This window comes from Theropithecus gelada, chromosome 20 (assembly GCF_003255815.1).
Source record: "Theropithecus gelada isolate Dixy chromosome 20, Tgel_1.0, whole genome shotgun sequence".
NCBI lineage: Eukaryota > Metazoa > Chordata > Mammalia > Primates > Cercopithecidae > Theropithecus > Theropithecus gelada.
Window position 1 is genome coordinate 45,514,873 of NC_037688.1, and position 19,401 is coordinate 45,534,273.

A 19,401-nucleotide genomic window follows, 5' to 3' on the forward strand; every position below is an offset into this window, starting at 1 on the left:
CAGCCAGCCCACTTCTCCTCAGGACTCTGGTGTGGGCACCAAGACCTCCCACTCTTCTCGCCACCTGCCCTGCTCAGAGCTGGGGCGTCCTGGGGAGCTTGCCACCACCCGGCATGAGGTGGGGGACACCCCCACCCCTGTGCCTCCCCATCTCTGGGGTGGGGCCCGCAGTGATACTGACCTCACAGACCGTGCAAGAAGGTGCCTGAACAGGGAGGTCCCACAGATGGGACAAGTACCTACCGCAGGCTGATCCCCCAACCCCGCTCCCTCACACACACCCACAACTTGTAAACCAAGAGGCTGCCTTCTCCTGGCCCCTGGCCTCTCCTCTCTCCCCTTGGGGAGGTGATTCTCTGAGGTGCCTGCCTCCCCTGCCTGATGCCCGTGAACGCTCACCTCTGCGGCAGCCGACCCTGCTCACCTCCCCTGATGCTGGCAGCTTGGTCTTCTGGCCCCAACTCTGTCCAGTTCCTGATAAAATCCCGCCACAGACACAGGGACGATCCCCCAGGGTCCAGTGTTGGAGGAGAGGGTAGGGGAAGGGCCAGTAACAGGCACGTTCAATGTGGAGAGCAGGTGGGACCTGTGGGCCCGGGCTGGGTGGGGACCCTGCAGGCCCCATGAACCCTCCCCACACAGACTAATGCCTGATTCTTTCAAGTAACAAACATGGACCAGATACAGAGGTACAGGAGCGTGCGTGGATAAGGCTCAGGACCAGCCACAGTGAAAATTATCTGTCGGCCCCAGAGGCCACTCCCTGGGCCGCCGGTCCTCACCTGCCCCCGAGCCGGACAGAGTAGTGAGTCCGGCAGGGCTCAGCACCTTGGCCGGTCTGTAAGTGGGGGCACCCAATGAACATGATCCTCCGGGACCCCTTCAAGTCCAAGCACAGCCACTGTGAGTGCCCCAGGCGGGCATACCGCAGTCCCTTCTGTCATTTTCAGGCCCAACAGAAACAGGTGCTACTGCCAGGCCCCCAGGGACTGCCTCTAGGAGTCTTTTAAAGAGAGGGTACGTTCTGAGCACGGTTTCAGAGTCTGTTGGTTTCAGAGTCTGTTCATACAAAGGGCTAACACTGGGGCTGGGGCAGAGATGGTCCAAGGCCTGCTTTATAGGCAAATGAGGACTGTATAACCAGAACTGTCTGCTGGAGACAGCACAGAGGAAGTGGCTGGCAGCTTCACCAGTTGCAGGAAGCCCACGCAGCCTGCTCCCCCAGGGTGCACCTGGCACAGCTGTTTGCCCTGGGCTGGAGAGCGGCAGCTGACCACTGCAACAACAGCTGGGCCGACACCAGGCACAGGTACCAGCCCAGCCCAGTCCCGCCTAGCGCAGCCTGCAGCCCCTAGCCGAGCCAGCACCTGGTAACCCTGACAACCAGCCTTGGAGCCTGGGCCCCCCTCTGCAGCAAGCTGGGGTTCCTGCGACGACGGCTTCTTTGTCAGAATCCACTCGGTACATACAGGGCCCCGAACTTAGTGGGTGCCCAATAAACACGGGGCTTAGTAAAACCAGTACCTTCCTGCCTGGCCCCTTCAAGTCTAAACATCCTCTGCTCTGAGTGCAAACCTCCACCTTCTCCATTGATAGACAGCCCCCACCATCTCCCACGTCATCCCCTGGGGAGGCTTGTAAAAGCAGTGCGGGGGGTGGGGGGTGGGGGGTGGAGGGGTGGAAACCCAGAGCTTCTGATCAGGCAGGTGGGGGGAAAGGGAGAGGACACATCTGCACAGAATAAGGTCCCAGGGAGGCTGGCGGAGCGCCCCCAGCATAGGCAGGTGCTTTCCTGATGGACACGTCACCTCTACTGGGCTCCAGAAAACGAATGTGTCTGACCCTGTGACCCCTGTCCTCACCCAACGCCAACCTCACCTCACAATGAGCTGGAATGCTGAGCCTGCCCATGTCGGCTCCAGATCCACCCACCTCCCCGCCATCGTTGGCCACGGAGAGGTCAAAGTGGTCCGGAGACCCCAAGGAAAACGATGCAGCTCCAGGGCAGGGAAGCAAAGGCAGCGTTTCCATTTTTTTTTTTTTTTGAGACAAAGTCTCGCTCCTGTCGCCCAGGCTGGAGTGCAATGGTGCAATCTTGGCTCACAGCAACCTCCACCTCCTGAGTTCAAGCCATTCTCTCACCTGTTCAAGCAGCCTCTGCCTCCGGGATCAAGTGATTCTCCTGCCTCAGCAGCTGGGATTACAGACACCTGCCACCATGCCTGGCTAATTTTTGCATTTTTAGTAGAGACAAGGGTTCACCATGTTGGCCGGGCTGGTCTCGAACTCCTGACCTCAGGTGATGCGCCCACCTTGGCCTCCCAAAGTGTTGGGATTTCAGGCGTGAGCCTGGCCGGGATGGTCTTCTTAAAATGGCTCCAATTTTGATGCCCAGTCTCCGCAGAGCACAAGGCCCTGCTGTGGGTCAGGCCGGACATGTAGATGTCCCCGGGCGAGCAGAGAGACGGTCCCAAGGCCCTGGCCACACCTGTCTGCTCAGTGTTGAATCAGATTTCTGTGGAAACAAATTACTAACAGGCTGGTGTCACATTTTCAAATTCTGTCACCAGCCCTTGAACACATGTCTTTGTACTTTTTTCCATTTTTAACCGGGGCTGAGTTACGCCCAGCCACACTGTCCTGTCTGGCACAGGGGCGGAGGTGTCAGCTGCTGCCCGGAATGGAGCTGACACATTCATTTTAAACAGGCCAGGAAGACGCAGATTTGGCAAGTTCTGAAATTTGCCTACACCCCAAGTCCCAGGGTAAGCAGGAGAACCTGAAAAGGGCAACTTCTCATTTGGTCAGGTTCTCCAGACACAAGCGTCCTGGTGGACATGGGTTTCCCAAGGGTCCTGACTCGAGACCACCAGGACCAACAGGAAGGGCCACCCCTCCCTCTGAAACTCTGAAACCAGGCCACCCCGTGCTGAAATGCTGTGTGAATTCGGGCAAGTTCCTATGCAGGGACTGAGCCTCCCTTCCCTGTTTCCAACAGACTGTAACGCTGCCTCCTGCTGCATGGGCGAAATGCCTCGCGGTCATGTCTTATGGCGCCCCGTGAAAGCATCACCATTAATCTGACCAGTCACCGCAGTGTGAGTATCTCCAGGGCACAGATGAAGTTGTGGGCACCAGTGATAAGGAGTTGCCACTGCTGGCTAAGTGCGGAGCCTCACACATCTGTGGCCCACTCCAAACCCTCCACAGCTCCAACAGTTATGCTAACAAGAAAAAGGAGTGAAAACCCGCTCCAGTCACAGTATTGTGGAGGTGGAAGGATACTTGTGGCAGCCAATCCAACACCCCCATTTTATGGCTGGGGTAAACCGAGTTCAGAGAGGTTGTCCCACTTGCTGAAAGTCACACAGCAGTTCCTGGGTAGCGAAGTCAGGCCACCCAGGTCTCCTCAATCTCACCCTCGTGCTCCAGCCACTTGACTGGGCTTCTCAATGCCGGCTGTCAAAGAGAAGCACCAAACCCACGAGGGCTCCTGGCCAGCGTCCAGGCCAGTCCAACTCAACAGCAAGCGGAAGCAAATACTACACAATGAACTCGTTGAACAGACTCTGCGCTCAGGCTTAACCAGTGCACAGCCTGTACACCCGACAGGCGGATGCAGCTGTTCCAAATGGAGGCCAGGGCCTCTCCCCAATCCCAGTGGGCTCTGCAGGTGCAGTGATGGAAGAATCCCTGGTGATGGGGAGCCCTCAGCTCTGAGCAGGGCCTGAAGCCATCTCAGGGCCTGCACCAGCCCAGACGCTGCTGCACAAGTGCTCCACGGCTCCTGCCCTGCCCTCCTCACCTGTCCCCTCACCTGTCAGGGATGTTTGCTTCCTGGCTGGCCCCTCCCCTACCTGACCCCTGCCAAAGACCCAAGCCACCCCAGGCTCCCAGCTCTGAAGCAAACGCCCAGAGAAGTTAAGCACCTGGCTCCAGGTCACACAGCTTGAGGGACTCAGAGCTCCAGGGACAGAGCCTGGGCCCTGCTCAGGCCTTCTGCAGAGGCCCTCGGCTCTTCCAGTTGACTCAGCTCATAGGGCTCCTACATGGTACCAGGTGAAGACATGGCTCCAAAAACCCTCAGGCTCTGAAGCCACACATGTGAGCCGTGGGCAGAATCCTGCATTGGCCGCAGGCAGCTCGAGAGCACAGGGACAAAGCTGGGTGGGCCCCGGGGTCACCGTGGCCTTGGTTTTGTACCAGCTGCAGTTTGATCACGTACACCAAAAACAAAATTCTCAGCCCCCTAATTGACTGAATGGACCCCTCCTCTTGGCCAAAGGGATTCCAAAGTTAACCTGTAAAACAAGTTCAGCTCATGAGGGGAAGAGGGATCACATATGCCTCGTTATACCCCTTCCCTCTGGAATTCAGGTACAGCTGACCAGCACTAACATTCAAACACAGATCTTGGCCTGGCTCAGTGGCTCATTCCTGTAATCCCAGCACTTTGGGAGGCTGAGGTGGGCAGATCACCAGGTCAGGAGTTGGAGACCAGCCTTATCAACATGGAGAAACCCCATCTCTACTAAAAATACAAAAAGTAGCTGGTCGTGGCAGTGGCAGACACCTGTAATCCCAGCTACTTGGGAGGCTGAGGCAGGAGAATCGCTTAAACCCGGTTGCAGTGAGCCGAGATCATGCCACTGCACTCCAGCCAGGGTGACCAAAAAAAAAAAAAAAGAAAAAGAAAAAAAAAATCTTGGTCTCCACAACCTCCCATCTTACCCAGATATTCCTTTCTATTGATTCCAGGTCTGTAGCTAATAACTCCTTTTTTTTTTTTTTTTTTTGAGACGGAGTCTCGCTCTGTCACCCAGGCTGGAGTGCTGTGGCCGGATCTCAGCTCACTGCAAGCTCCGCCTCCCGGGTTCACGCCATTCTCCTGCGTCAGCCTCCCGAGTAGCTGGGACTACAGGCGCCTGCCACCTCGCCCGGCTAGTTTTTTTGTATTTTTTTAGTAGAGACGGGGTTTCACCGTGTTAGCCAGGATGGTCTCGATCTCCTGACCTCGTGATCCACCCGTCTCGGCCTCCCAAAGTGCTGGGATTACAGGCTTGAGACACCGCGCCTGGCCGCTAATAACTCTTTCAATCAATTGTGAATCAGAAAATCTTTTCCTAGTTGCGGTGGCTCTTGCCTGTAAGTAATCCCAACACTTTGGGAGGCCGAGGGGGGTGGATCACGAGGTCAGGACATTGAGACTATCCTGGCTAACACGGTGAAACCCCGTCTCTACTAAAAGTACAAAAAATTAGCCAGGCGAGGTGGTAGGCGCCTGTAGTCCCAGCTACTTGGGAGGCTGAGGGAGGAGAATGGTGTGAACCTGGGGGGCGGAGCATGCAGTGAGCTGAGATCCCACCACTGCTCTCCAGCCTGGGCGACAGCGCAAGACTCCGTCTCAAAAACAAACAAATATGGCCGGGCGCGGTGGCTCACGCCTGTAATCCCAGCACTTTGGGAGGCCGAGGCGGGCGGATCACAAGGTCAGGAGATCGAGACCACAGTGAAACCCCGTCTCTACTAAAAATACAAAAAATTAGCCGGGCGCGGTGGTGGGCGCCTGTAGTCCCAGCTACTCAGGAGGCTGAGGCAGGAGAATGGCGTGAACCCAGGAGGCGGAGCTTGCAGTGAGCCGAGATCGCGCCACTGCACTCCAGCCTGGGCGACAGCGCGAGACTCCGTCTCAAAAAAAAAAAAAAAAAAAAAACAAACAAACAAATATACATACACACACATATATATACGTATACACATACACACACACATACATACGTATATACATATGTGTGTGTATATGTGTGTGTGTGTGTGTATATATATATATAAAGAAAAAAGAAATCTTTGAACCCACTTGTGACCAGGAAGCCCCTCCCCGCCTTGGAGTTGTCCGTCTTTCTGGGCAGAACCAACAAACACCTTTCATGTACTGACTGATGTCTGCCTGTAACTTCTGTCCTTGTACAATGCATGAATTCCAGCTGTGGCCCACCTCCCGAGGCACATGTCCTCAGGGCCTCCAGGCCTTGGTCCTCACATTTGACTCAGGATAAATCTCTTCAAATATTTTACAGAGTTTGGCTTTCTCGTTAACAAGCAGCTCACACATGTAGTGTCTCAGCAGTGACAGGTGCTGGCCCGTCCCGAGGTCAGGATGACTCAGCAAGGGATCGGGTTTGTGGGCGTCACGCTCCAAGGCCCGAATGGGAGGTCGGTGCTCATTCCTCACATAGTGGGTAAACCCTAGGGCAGGGGAGGGGCGGGCAAAGCCAGAGAACGGCTCCCATCTGGGGCAGTCTGACAGACAGGGATGCACAGAAAGAGATGCCTCCACGCTCCGGGAGGCACGCAGGTGCTGTGGCCACCCCGGAGGGTCTGCCTTCCAGAGGGAGAGTTCAGGACTCGGCCAGTACCAGGGAAGGAGACGCTGGGGGGCCCTCCTGTCGGAACAGGGCAGTGAGGGGAAGGGGATGCTGCCACAGGGCCTCCGGGGAGCGGGCGGGCACACAGTAGCAATCTGCGTGCGTACACGTGTCCTGTCCCTGCAGACGGGCCAGGCAAGGCCTGCCCATGGCCAGCCATCCAGGCGAGGATCCAGGGAGGGCCAGGCCTACTGGGGGGCAGAACCTGTGGCTGTGCAGGGTACCTGCCCTGAGTCTGGGAAGGATGGAGATGGGTGGACGAGCTGCGAAGGGCCTTCCCCAGTCACCCCTAGGGGCCCCTAGGGGTGGCTGGGGAACACAGATGAGCCTCTGACCCACCTGTGTCCTAACCCGGGCCGACTGGGCCACCCAGTCTTGCTGACTGACACCTCCCCAGACCCCTGGCACCCACCACACTCCCCAGACGTGGCTGTGTGCTCCCCTATGCCCGATGACAAACAGTGGCCTCAGTGTAGAGGTGGGCACTGTGGCCCGTGGCTCCAGGCTCGCTCCTGCATCGGTTTCCACAGCTGTAAATTGGGGATTATCACTGTCTCCAAAGGCTGGGGTGGAAAGTGGTGACAGGAGGTGAGAGTCCAAGCGTGTGCCCTGCCTTGGACACCACGCTCCGGGGGGTGACTCTCACCCTGGCCTGGGCCCCTGGGGGGTCTGCACAGCCCACCCTTCAGTGTGAAGGCAGCTGGTACACATTTCTGGGCAAGATTCTGCACATTTGGCTCGATTATGAAAGAGGTCTGTGATCCAGAAAAAAGGGTCAGAAGTGCCCGTTAGGCTTTCCTGCGTGGCTCAGGTCATGTGCTTCTATGAACTCCCCCGACGACCTTGCCCCGAATCCCGTGACGCAGCGTGACCTGCCCAGGCGCCAGCGGCACTTTCATGTCTGGCTGGGAAAGTCGGATTTCAGTGCTAATCACTTGCTGCCGCCTGCACTGAGCCCACGGCTTGAGCTCTGGGGCCCACATGCAGAACCTTTGCTGGCTGAGCCAGGGCTCCAGCTGTGGGGGGTCGGGGATGGAGGGGTGCAGGGATCCCAAAACCCAACCCGGGGCCAGGTTTACACAGGCCTGGACTGAGAAGTGGGGCTCCAGGCTCTGGATACCCAGGGGGGGTCCCTGGAACAGGCCTTAACTGAGAAGCAGGGCTACAGGTTATAGGTGCTGGATACCTCGGGTAGCGGGGAGGGGGGGCGCTGGACACCCCAGGGGTCAGAGAGAGGCAGCCAGGCAGCCTGAAGACCCGGGGGCAAAACACACACAGGCCCCCTCTGCTCTCTGGTCACTGCTAACTGGCCCCCTGGCCTTTGATTCCGCTGACCACAGCTAAGCCCACAGCCATCGAAACCCACCCTTCACCCTCAGGGAGGGGCTCAGAGACAGTCGTGGCAATTCCTACTTCCACCCACAGCCCCCGGACCCTGGGCCTGTGCTGAGCGTGGGTGGGTGACGTCTCGCACCCAGAGCTCCAGATGAAGGGAAACCCTGGCTCCTCTCCGGCTCTTCCCTCCCTCTCTTTGTTCCCTTGCTCCTTCCTCCTTTTTGCCAAAGGAGGAGACAGTGAGGCTGAGGGCTACTCAAAGTGCACAGTGAGCAGGAGATGCAGGCACGTGGAGGGACAGTCACAGCCCGTGCGACTGGCACCTTCCCACACGGAGGCCTGGGATTCCCAGACACCTGGCGCTGGGGCAAATCGCATTCCACAGCCAGAAACCGACTCGGCGGGGCCAGGTGGATTTCTCAAAGCTTTGGTTGCTTTTGGCTCGATGCTAGCTGGACCATGTCTCAGCTCACAGGTTCCTAAATGCACACCCGCCCACACCGATCTACTGAGGAGTGACAGCCATGGGGAGGAGAGCCACCTCACTCCACGGACCTTGGCACCTTCTCCCACGAGGCCAGGTGTTCCCGCAAGACTGATGGACGGCCTGCCCCTGCGTGACGGCACGCCTGGGACTGTCCCAGCAGACTCCCATCCTTCACCCAACTGGGACAGGGAAACAGGAGGGGGCTACTTCTGCTTTCAAGGCATGGAGGAGCTGTCTGCAGGCCACTTCTCTAACACCGATGCGCTTGGGGAAGTGACTGAGACTGTGCCAGGGCATCTCCTCCACGACCCGGTGAGTCCATCGGGCCCTCCTTCTGAGAGCACCTCCCTGGAGGTGGAAGCCCCTGAGGCCCAGAGCATCTTCTGAATCTGCGAGTTCCCACTTACTGAGAACTTGCCTGGGCCAGTGCCGGTCCACGGCTGTGGCTGGGACTTTGAGTAGATGCTACCCTACTCGCTATGCAGAGCCAGCTGGGGCCCAGGGAGGTCAGATAAACTTCCCAAACCAAATCCAAGCCCAGCCAGAATCTCAGCTACAGCCTGTACGCCTTCTGATAATAAAAACCCAGCATCGCTTGAATTTCCAGTACACGCTACCAAGTCTTCGATAAGCAATAAATAACCCACACAACCCTCCTCTCATGCCAAGTTCCACATGGCCATCCGGAAACAGACACATGGAGCTGTTCCTCTCGCCTTTATGATCAGTGAAAAGCGCACCCACACGAAGACACGGGTGAAAGGACCTCATCTCCTAACCAGACCGAGAAGCAAGGGATTTTTTTCACTGTCACCGTCAGTGGGATGGTTCTAAGCACCGAGGCCAACCCATTTCACACGATTATTTCACAAAAAGAAACTTTCTGTGGGATGTGCCTGGGACACTGAAAAGACAGCCAGCAAAACTGAGATCCTTGTTCTCAAATCCGTACCCTCTCCCAAGGCAGCCTCAGAGGCCCAAGGGCTGAGGATCCAGACCCAAAACCATTGTACCTTCTGTAGGATCAGGCTCAAGTAATAAGGGGGTAGAAGGTGCCCTTTCCCTTCCTAAGGAGAAAATTCTGGAACCCAACCTTACCTGTGATCATTTAAAAAAAGAAAAAAGAAAAAAAATTCAGCCGGTTACGGTGGCTCATGCCTGTAATCCCAGCACTTTGGGAGGCCGAGGTGGGCGGATCACCTGAGGTCGGGAGTTCCAGGCCAGCCTGGCCAACATGGAGAAACGCTGTCTCTACTAAAAAATACAAAATTAGCCAGGCATGGTGGCACACACCTGTAATCCCAGCTACTCAGGAGGCTGAGGCAGGAGAGTCGCTTGAACCCGGGAGGTGGAGGTTGCGGTGAGCCGATATTGCGCCACTGCCCTCCAGCCTGGGCAAAAAGAGCGAAACTCTGTCTCAAAAAAAAAAAAAAAAAATCACTTTCTATGGCTTTTCACTGGTCCAGGAGCAATGTCCACAGATCAAAGGCCCAGCCTCTCCTTCACATCCCGGAATGCCCATCCTGCCCACCAGTCCGGGATCCAGGCTGCCCCCTGCACCTGGAATGCTGCTGCCACTCCACCTGCAGATGGTGCCACATGCACCTGTCAGAAGCTCCCCTACAGGGCAGGGTCTTCCTTCCTGGGACATCCACTGTCCTTCTCCATGCTGAAGTCAGAATGACCTGAGAATCGGCGTGGAGTTCTACCAGTCTCAGACAAGCCCACCTTTGTGACATCACTCCTTTTGAGGGGGCACCAGCTGCAGGGAGTCTGTCCCTTGCAGACCCCTGACCCGGAGACAGATGAATAAAGTACACTGACACACAGATAATCTGCTCTGCCAGTCCAGCTGCGGGTCCCAGCCGCTTACAGGCTCCCTGCTGAGTCCTGTAAACCAATTGCTACTTGGCCCTGATCAGCTAGTCAGACTCGCATTTATTCGGTAAGATTACTCGAAAGCTTGAGTCAACACCATTAGAGTATAATGGACATGGTGGACTTGCCACGTAAAAAGCACTTAAGCGTCCATGGTCTTAAGATTATGAGTAAACAAGATAGCTAGGTAAACTACTCTGCCTTTCTTTTAATACTATTTTTATTTGTTTAACTAAAGGTAAAGAGATCAGGCCGCCTTCAGCCAGCTCTTCTCGGTCTTCCAAGATTTGTGACTATTTCTATAACTATCTCTAATATTTTTCCCACCAGAATGATTGAACCCCAACACACCTCCTTCTCTCAGCAGGGTCTTCCTGTTCAGAGAACACAGTTTCTCCTTCTTGCCTTACACACAGGGGCAAGAATAGATTCACTCTTGCAGAGAGCACATCCCTTTGTTACTGAAAATCACTCTCCAAAAAAAAAGCAACACGTACACACACATACACTCACCACACACACAGGTGGGTCAGACAAAAACAAGTACGAATGGCTTAGGGACATGAGAAGTGAGGCCCTCGCCTTTCCTGAAAGGGTTCCTATTAACAATAACCCTCACCTCTGGGTCAGAGAGGGCAGGCACTCTAGAGCCTGCCTCCAGGTTTTATCTCCTGGGACCAAAAGGACTGCTGGAAAGCTATTTAAAATACTTTTAGGCCAGGCGCGGCGGCTCACGCCTGTATCCCAGCACTTTGGGAGGCAGAGGTGGGTGGATCACCTGAGGTCAGGAGTTCAAGACAAGCCTGGCCAACATGGTGAAGCCCCATCTCTGCTAAAAATACAAAAAATTAGCTGGGCATGGTGGGCGCCTATAATCCCAGTTACTCGGGAGGCTGAGACAGGAGAGTCGCTTGAACCCAGGAGGCGGAGGTTGTAGTGAGCCAAGATCGCACCATTGTACTCCAGCCTGGGCAACAAGAGCAAAACTCCATCTCAAACAAAAAATAAAATAAAAATAAACAAATAAAAATACTTTTTAAAGCCCTATTACCACAAATTAAATTCAGGAACGTGTGACTCGGTACAGCCTCTTTGGAAGGCATATTAGCTGTTACATTAGAATCCACACCCAGCCGGGTGCGAGGGCTCATGCCTGTAATCTAAGATCGGGAGGTTGAGGCAGGAGAATCGCTTGAACCCAGGAAGCAGAGGTTGCACTGAGATGGCGCCACTGCACTCCAGCCTGGGTGATAGGGAGACTCTGTCTCAAAACAAAAAGAAAAACAAAAAACCAAAGACAACATACCCTTTTACCATTTGCGCGAAGCTGGGAAACCACAAAAGCCCTCCACAGGGGTCTATGGGGGCGGTGTGGTGAGCACAGGGAAGACACAGGGAAGTCTTAGCAGCTAAAAAGCCAGACGGTGGCCTCTGCGTACTGCCTGGAACATGGCAAGACCATTTTAGGCTTAAAAAAAAAAAAGGTGGAGAACAAGTTGAACACTACAATCTTTTAAATAAATAGGCCAGGGATATATTAGTAACAGAAGCAGCTCTGGAAATGTATACTGGCAGTCACAGAAACTCCAGGGCTGGGGGGTGGTAAAGGAGGAGGAACATGTCACCCAGAGCGGAGCTTAGTGGTACCACCTCGGCTCGTTGATCTTGGCAAGATCAAGCAATTCTCCTGCCTCAGCCTCCCGAGTAGCCGGGACTACAGGTGTGCGCCATCACGCCCAGATAATTTTCCTTTTTTTTTTTTTGAGACGGAGTCTCGCTCTGTTGCCCAGGCTGGAGTGCAGTGGCCGGATCTCAGCTCACTGCAAGCTCCACCTCCCAGGTTCACACCATTCTCCTGCCTCAGCCTCCTGAGTAGCTGGAACTACAGGCGCCGGCCACCAGGCCTGGCTAGTTTTTTGTATTTTTTAGTAGAGACAAGGTTTCACCGTGTTAGCCAGGATGGTCTCGATCTCCTGCCCTTGTGATCTGCCGGTCTTGGCCTCCCAAAGTGCTGGGATTACAGGCTTGAGCCATCGCATCCGGCTGCTTTTTTTTTTTTTTTTGAGATGGAGTCTCACCTTGTTGCCCAGGCTGGAGTGCAGTGGCACGATCTCAGCTTACTGAACCTCCACCTCCCGGCTTCAAGTGATTCTCCTGCCTCAGCCTACTGAGTAGCTGGGATTACAGGCATCTGCCAGAACGCCCAGCTAATTTTTTGTATTTTTAGTAGAGACGGGGTTTCACCATGTTGGACAGGGTGGTCTCGAACTCCTGACCTCAGGTGATCTGCCCGCCTCAGCCTTCCAAAGTGCTGGGATTACAGGCGTGAGCCACAGTGCCTGGCTGGTTTGAATTTTTTTTTTTTTTTTGAGACAGAGTCTCGCTTAGTCGCCCAGGCTGGAGTGCAGTGGCACGATCTCAGCTCACTGCAAGCTCCGCCTCCCGGGTTCACGCCATTCTCCTGCCTCAGCCTCCTGAGTAGCTGGGACTACAGGCGCCCGCCGCCTCGCCCAGCTAATTTTTTGCATTTTTAGTAGAGACGGGGTTTCACCGTGTTAGCCAGGATGGTCTCGATCTCCTGACCTCGTGATCCGCCTGCCTCGGCCTCCCAAAGTGCTGGGATTACAGGCATGAGCCACCGCGCCCGGCCTGGTTTGAATTTTTAAATGATGACGAATTCATGTATGACTGATGTGTTTTTCTTTTTTCTTTTTTTTTTTTTTTTGAGACGGAGTCTTGCTCTGTGCCCCAGGCTGGAGTGCAGTGGCCAGATCTCGGCTCACTGCAAGCTCCGCCCCGCCGGGTTCACGCCATTCTCCTGCCTCAGCCTCCCGAGTAGCTGGGACTACAGGCGCCCGCCACCTCGCCCGGCTAATTTTCTTGTATTTTTAGTAGAGACGGGGTTTCACCATGTTAGCCAGGATGGTCTCGATCTCCTGACCTCGTGATCCGCCCGTCTCGGCCTCCCAAAGTGCTGGGATTACAAGCTTGAGCCACCGCGCCCGGCCTGATGTGTTTTTCATTAGAAAGAGAAAACTAGGCAGCACCCCATCCTATGTCTCCTTCCTGGTGGCCAATGCAGCATTTCCCATGACTCACTCCTGGCACCAGTAGGAAGTCAGAGGCTCAGCACTCAGGAACTCATTTTTTGAGATGGGCTTGCTCTGTCACCCAGGTTGGAGTGCAGTGGCAGGATCTCGACTGGTCTCCTGACCTCCGTAGATCCGCCCGTCTCGGCCCCCCAAAGTGCTGGGATTACAGGTGTAGGCCTCCACACCCAGCCAACCAGATATTCATGTTTAAAGATAAGAGTGCAGGCTGTGTAAGCTATTATCCATGTCGTTACATTCCAGGCCGACATGTACCTAGGTGGGAGGGAGACTGAACTCGTGAAATTCTCCTAATGACAAAAAGAGAAACCAGAGTCATCCTCTACATCCACATCGCCCAGCTGGAAGCCACAAGCTCTACCCACTCCTGTCCTGCTATGATTTTTCCTGGCTTTGACCTGCATAGTGGTGCGGCTGCTCCGCTCAGAGCCTCAGGGAAGCTTTTGAGACTCAGGGAAACCACACAGAGCCCTGCTGAGTCTTGCCCTCGGGGCATTCTCACATTCTCACATTTATGAATAAATGCCTCCCCCTCTCCCTTCCCCCCAAAGCACAATGTGGCAGAAAACTGCGCCAACAGGTCCTGCCAGTCAGAAGTCACTCCAAGTAATTACACAGTCCCCTGATTTTGGCTCCAAACTATAAATTTAGTCCTTCCCATCTTGAATGTGTGCACACACTATTGAGATCCAGGCCCATCCTCAAATTAGCTGGCAGCTCTTAACGCAAATAAATCTAAGTTGGGATGGCCAGGGTTCCAACATAAACCTCAAAAGCAGGACCCTTCCAAGGCCGTGGGATGAACCTGAGAATTGCCAAGACCTGCCTTCGCACCCCACCCAGCCAAATCATGTGACATCTGGTACAAGTGATTTCCCCCCTGAAATCCCACAAGAAAACTGTTTTGAAAAGCAGTTCTCTGTGGCCTGGTGAAGAACACACCAGCACCGAGCCCACCAAAACAGCTGCCCCATGGCTGTTTCCCAGCCTAACCTGGGACTCGCACGTCCATCCACTCCAAGACTGAATCTGCAGCCACGCTCCCCTGTCTCACTACTGGGCAACCCTCGGGGGGATCCCTTAGCCTAAACCAGCACCAGTCACTGCCCGCATACGATTTTATTACTACTGTTTTCTTATGAGTCAGCCCGTGTCACTGACTCCTGACAAGCTGGTTGGTTTGGAGAGCAGAAATGAATGGTTTTTGTTTTTTTTTTTAACTGCAATTTCCTTCTTACCAACCAGTCAGCAATCGGAGCTCTAACAGTAAATCGGTTGCTCAGTTACTCCACGTGGGTGCCACGCAAGAGGCTGGGAGTATTGCTCAGCGGGGCCAACGGGAGGCTGGCACTTGCCTGAATCGCTTAAGTGGGGGAATGGAATGCTCACCGAAGGGCAGGGCAAGGACCCTGCCGTCCCCTCACTGAAGATATTCCTAGCCCGTGGGAAGAAGTGTAAAAGAATGAATGAAAGAAACGCACGTGGTTTCTGGGACCAATGACCTTAGCCTAGAACTGCCGGGATGGTCCAGGGATGCAAAAATGTAGAGATGTGGGAGCCAGGGGAGAAGTGACGCAAGGATGCAGGGACCCAGGGACCCAGGGATCCGGGGACCTAACCCTAACCTCCCAACTCCCGGCCCGCGCCCCGTACTCACGCACGCAGAGGCAGGCCACGAGCTTGGCTGCCTCTTCGGGCACTGGGCAGGTGGGGAAGAGCGGCTTGAGCAGGTAGGTGGCGAAGACCAGGGCCACGATGTACTGCGAGGAGGGCCGGATGATGAGCAGCTCGATCCAGAGCTTGAGGAAGGCGGGCAGCGAGCCGTAGACCTCCAGCATGTAGGCATAGTCGCCGCCCGACTTGGAGATGGTGGTACCCAGCTCGGCGTAGCAGAGCGCGCCCACGATGGAGAAGACGCCGCACGCGGCCCACACCACCAGCGCCAGCCCCGGCGAGCCCGCTTCCTTGAGCACGCCCGTGGGCGTCACGAAGATGCCCGAGCCGATGATGGTGCCCACGATGATGGCCACGCCGTTGAGCAGCGTGATGTTCCGCTGCAGGGTCACGCCCTCGCCCTCGCCCGCCGGGCCCGCGCCGTCCGCGCGCTTGGCGCCCAGCATCTTCTCCCGCGCCTCTTCCTTCTCCTCGGCCGCCGGGGCCGCCAGCGCGCGCCGCTTCGGGCCCGTGACCGCCATGCTCTCCGCGCCGGCCGGGCCTGGGAGACCCGGGAGCCGCAACCCAGCCCGGAGTGCGCGCGCCGCCCGCCGCCCGCCGCTGCGTCAGGAGCCCCGCCCGCGCCGCCTTTTAGGCCCGGGCCCGCCGGCCCCGCCCACCGCCCGCGGCCCCGCCCCGCCCCGTAACCCGCCGCCAGGCCCCGCCCCGGCCCCGGCCCTCAGCCCCGCCCCCTCGGCCCCGCTCGGAGCACGTGCGTCGTCCGGCCCAGCCTGGCGGGCTATTCCCAGGCCCGCGTCGTCCCCGGAGGCCCCGGCCCTCCTGCGCCGTGGAGACCCCGGCCTCGCGACCTCCCCGCCGACGCCCGCGTCGCCCCAGCCCGTCCTCCCGGGTGCGCCTGGGCGGGGCCTGGAGGTCACGGCGCGCCCCTTCACCTACTCGCCCGCAGCCTCGCGTCTAGCTTGGGAGCCGGCGGTGCACCAGGCTGGCCTGAAGCCAATGATGGGGTTTGGGGTACCCCCCAAAGCGAACCAAGGCTCCTGTCCCGGATGGGCCGAGGGGATAGAGCAGCCCCCACAACCAGCTCCTGGGGCACAGGGGAGGCATGAGAGGATGACCCGCGGGGAAGCTCCTACAGCCTCCTTCCAGCCTGGGGGCTGCATCAGGGTGGCTGGTGAGCCGCGAACTCAGAGGAGGGAAGAACCGAACCGAGGCCACCCAGTAATTCCCATTGTATCACAAAGGAGTCTTGCCAAAGACGGCGATCCGGTGCCCGCAGCTTTGAGAAGCGGTAATAACACGGGCTTTGGGAAGCCAGGAGTCTGCCTGAGCTCAATTTAATCAACAGAATGGGGGGGTTCCCCTGGAGCTATAAGACCCCACCCCCAAATCTAGCTGAGGAATTCAAAGGCAGACTTCAGTGTGAAGGGGCTTTAAAACTTGTTACTCCTGGGGAATGTGAGAGGCATCTCAGGTAAAAAGGATTGAGAGGTAATTTCAGTTAGAAGAGCGAGAGCAGGGTGCCAAGGCTCTAGGCCTGGAAATGGGAAGGAATATAAATACTGCCCCGAGATTGACCAGACTGGTGAGCAGCCAAAGACCTGTTCAGAGGGTGTGGGTCAGGGAGGAAGCTTCCCGGGATCCCCCCCAACCCGGGGTTCCTTGGCATGTGTCCTAACGGCTCCTTGGAAGCTCACAGCGGCAGCAGCCTACAGGCATGTGGAGAGGCCTTGTTCTGGGTGAACGTTCACCCTCCCAGGGCAAACACACAAACTCCGGTTGCAGAGCTGGTTGTTCACAGCAAGACAGTCTGCTGGGCAGATGCCTCTGGAATCCACAGAATTCCGAACAATAGCCATGGTGGAGGGGGGTCGGAGTCCCTGTCATGCTGGGACGTCTAACTGCAGCCAGGAATGTCCAGGCCCCACCCCGGGGAGGGGGCCACTGAGGAATGCCAGGGCTTGTCATTCTGGACCTTGCTTGCCCCCCAGTATGGCGGGCATTCCTCTGCAGTGATAAAACCAAGCGAAAGCTCAGCAGTCCAGGCAGCCACAGGCAGGGAGTGCAGAGGTCACACAGACGCTAACTTCTAATCTGCCGTCCACATTGCTGGCTGGGAAAGGTGCAGAGAACCCTCCATCCACCTTGTTCTTGCCTCTGTGCCTGCAGAGGGGAGACAGTACCACCATGGCTGGGCAAAGTCACTGAGCACTCACTAAGTCCTCCCCTAGGCAGCATCTTATGCAATAGGGTAGGTGCCAATTAGAACCATTTTGGAGATAAGGAAGCTGAGGCTTAGTAAGTAGGGTTACCTCTCTTGTCTGGCCAGCAAGTGGCCTGGGAGCTGTCCTTTTGACTCTGAACTTATATGGTACTTTTAATCATTCTGCCATTCTTCTCTGAGCAACAAGAAGGACAACCAACAGTCGTACCCCAAAGCATAGAATTACAACCATGATAAGCCAAGGACACGACAGGGGGCCAAGTAAACCAGCGACAGGGACCAGGCAGGTCCACATAGACTTTTCTGAGGTGGTGTCTGGAGCTGAGAGCCCAGGGTGAGTGAGAATTAATAAGGGAGGCACAGGGGGCCCCACAGGCACAGAGGGGCCCTGTGCAGTTGGTGCAAATCATGGTTGGTGCCCCCAGAGCCAGGCTCCTGGCAAGTGCTGGAGCCCTTGAGCAGGAAGGGTGACAACAGCCATGAGCGTTTTCAAGTCACACAGCTATTACGCCATCTCTGTCGGTTTTTACTTGGTTTTCATATGACAACATCCTAGATTTATGCAGCGAATCTACTCATCTCAGACTTTCTGATGCAATCTGAAGTTCTGAAACGCCTTCACCTGAAAGCTACGACTCTATAATCTTAGCAAAGAGTGCCATCTGGTGGACACATTTGGCAGCGTTTTGTTTTTTACGGACAATTCAGCCCATCGTCAGCAGCACCGTGGTCTTTTCAGCTCCAGTCAGTAATTTATCAAAAGCTGTGTATTTTCAGAGGATAAAAAAAAAAAAAAGAAAAAAAAGTTGTGTCACTCTCACTTGAGGTGGTTGGGAGAATACTTTCTTTTTTTTTTGAAACGGAGACTCGCTCTGTTGCCCAGGCTGGAGTGCAGTGGTGCGATCTCGACTCACTGCAACCTCCACCTCCCAGGTTCAAGCGATTCTCCTGCCTGGGCCTCCTGAGTAGCTGGGATTACAGGCACGCGCCACCACACCCAGCTAATTTTTGTATTTTTAGTGGAGACAGGGTTTCACCATGTTGGTCAGGCTGCTCTCAAACTCCTGACCTTGTGATCCGCCCACCTTGGCCTCCCAAAGTGCTGGGATTACAGATGTGAGCCACCACATGCAGCTGATGGGAGAGTGCTTTCTTTTTTTTTTTTTTTGAGACGGAGTCTCGCTCTGTCGCCCAGGCTGGAGTGCAGTGGATCTCAGCTCACTGCAAGCTCCGCCTCCCGGGTTTACGCCATTCTCCTGCCTCAGCCTCCCGAGTAGCTGGGACTACAGGTGCCCGCCACCTCGCCCAGCTAGTTTTTTGTATTTTTTAGTAGAGACGGGGTTTCACCGTGTTGGCCAGGATGGTCTCGATCTCCTGACCTCGTGATCCGCCCGTCTCGGCCTCCCAAAGTGCTGGGATTACAGGCTTGAGCCACCGCGCCTGGCCGAGAGTGCTTTCTATAGAGGGAAATTTGGGAGTGTCTATCAAAAGCCTAATTCCCTTTGATTCAGCAATTCCACTTTTGGGATTTCTCTAAGGAAATAAGAATATATGCTGTGTTATTAGCCAGGCATGATGGCACATGCCTGTAATCCCAGCTACTTGGGAGGCTGAGGCAGGAGAATTGCTTGAATCCAGGAAGCGGAGGTTTCAGTGAGTTAAGACCGTGCCACTGCATTCCGGCCTGGCGACAAAGCGAGACTCGGAGACTCCGTCTCAAAAAAAGAAAAAAAAAAGAAAAAAGAATATATGCTGTGTTTTGACTACACAGTTGTTTACTATAGCTTTAAGAGATAATAGCCAGTGCTGGGTGTGTGGTGGCTCACGCCTATAATCCCAGCACCTGCGGAAGCCAAGGTGGGAGGATTGCTTCGTTCAGGAGTACAAGACCAGCCTGGGCAACATAGCAAGACCTTGTCTCTCCCAAAAATAAAAAAGATTAGCTGGGTGTGGTGGTGCACGCCTGTAGTCCCAGCTACTCAGGAGGCTGAGGTGGGAGGATGGCGTGAGCTCATGAATTGAGGCTGCAGTGAGCTGTGATGACGCCACTGCACTCCACTCTGGGTGACAGTGTGAGACCCTGTCTCAAAAAAATAATAATAGCCAATATTGGAAATAAGCCAAATGTCCAGCAGATTTGTTTTGGTAAACACTGTACATCCACACGGTGGAACAAAATGTATGTCACCAGTAACGATCATGACATGTTTTTTTTGTTTTTTGTTTTTTTGTTTTTTGTTTTTTTGAGACAGAGTCTCGCTCTGTAGCCCA

At 55.4% G+C, this 19,401-nt stretch overlaps 1 protein-coding gene across 2 annotated transcripts in view; it reads right to left on the reverse strand.

Moving 5' to 3' along the window:
* SLC7A5 (solute carrier family 7 member 5) overlaps positions 1-15,740 on the reverse strand; it is a 40,926-nt gene extending 25,186 nt beyond the window's left edge. For both annotated transcript variants that reach the window (XM_025370319.1, XM_025370318.1), the window contains exon 1: positions 14,893-15,740. In XM_025370319.1, coding sequence (XP_025226104.1) covers positions 14,893-15,430 — 538 coding nt within the window. In that variant the 5' untranslated portion in view covers positions 15,431-15,740. The remainder of the gene's footprint in view (positions 1-14,892) is intronic.
* Between the last annotated feature and the right edge of the window lie 3,661 nt (positions 15,741-19,401).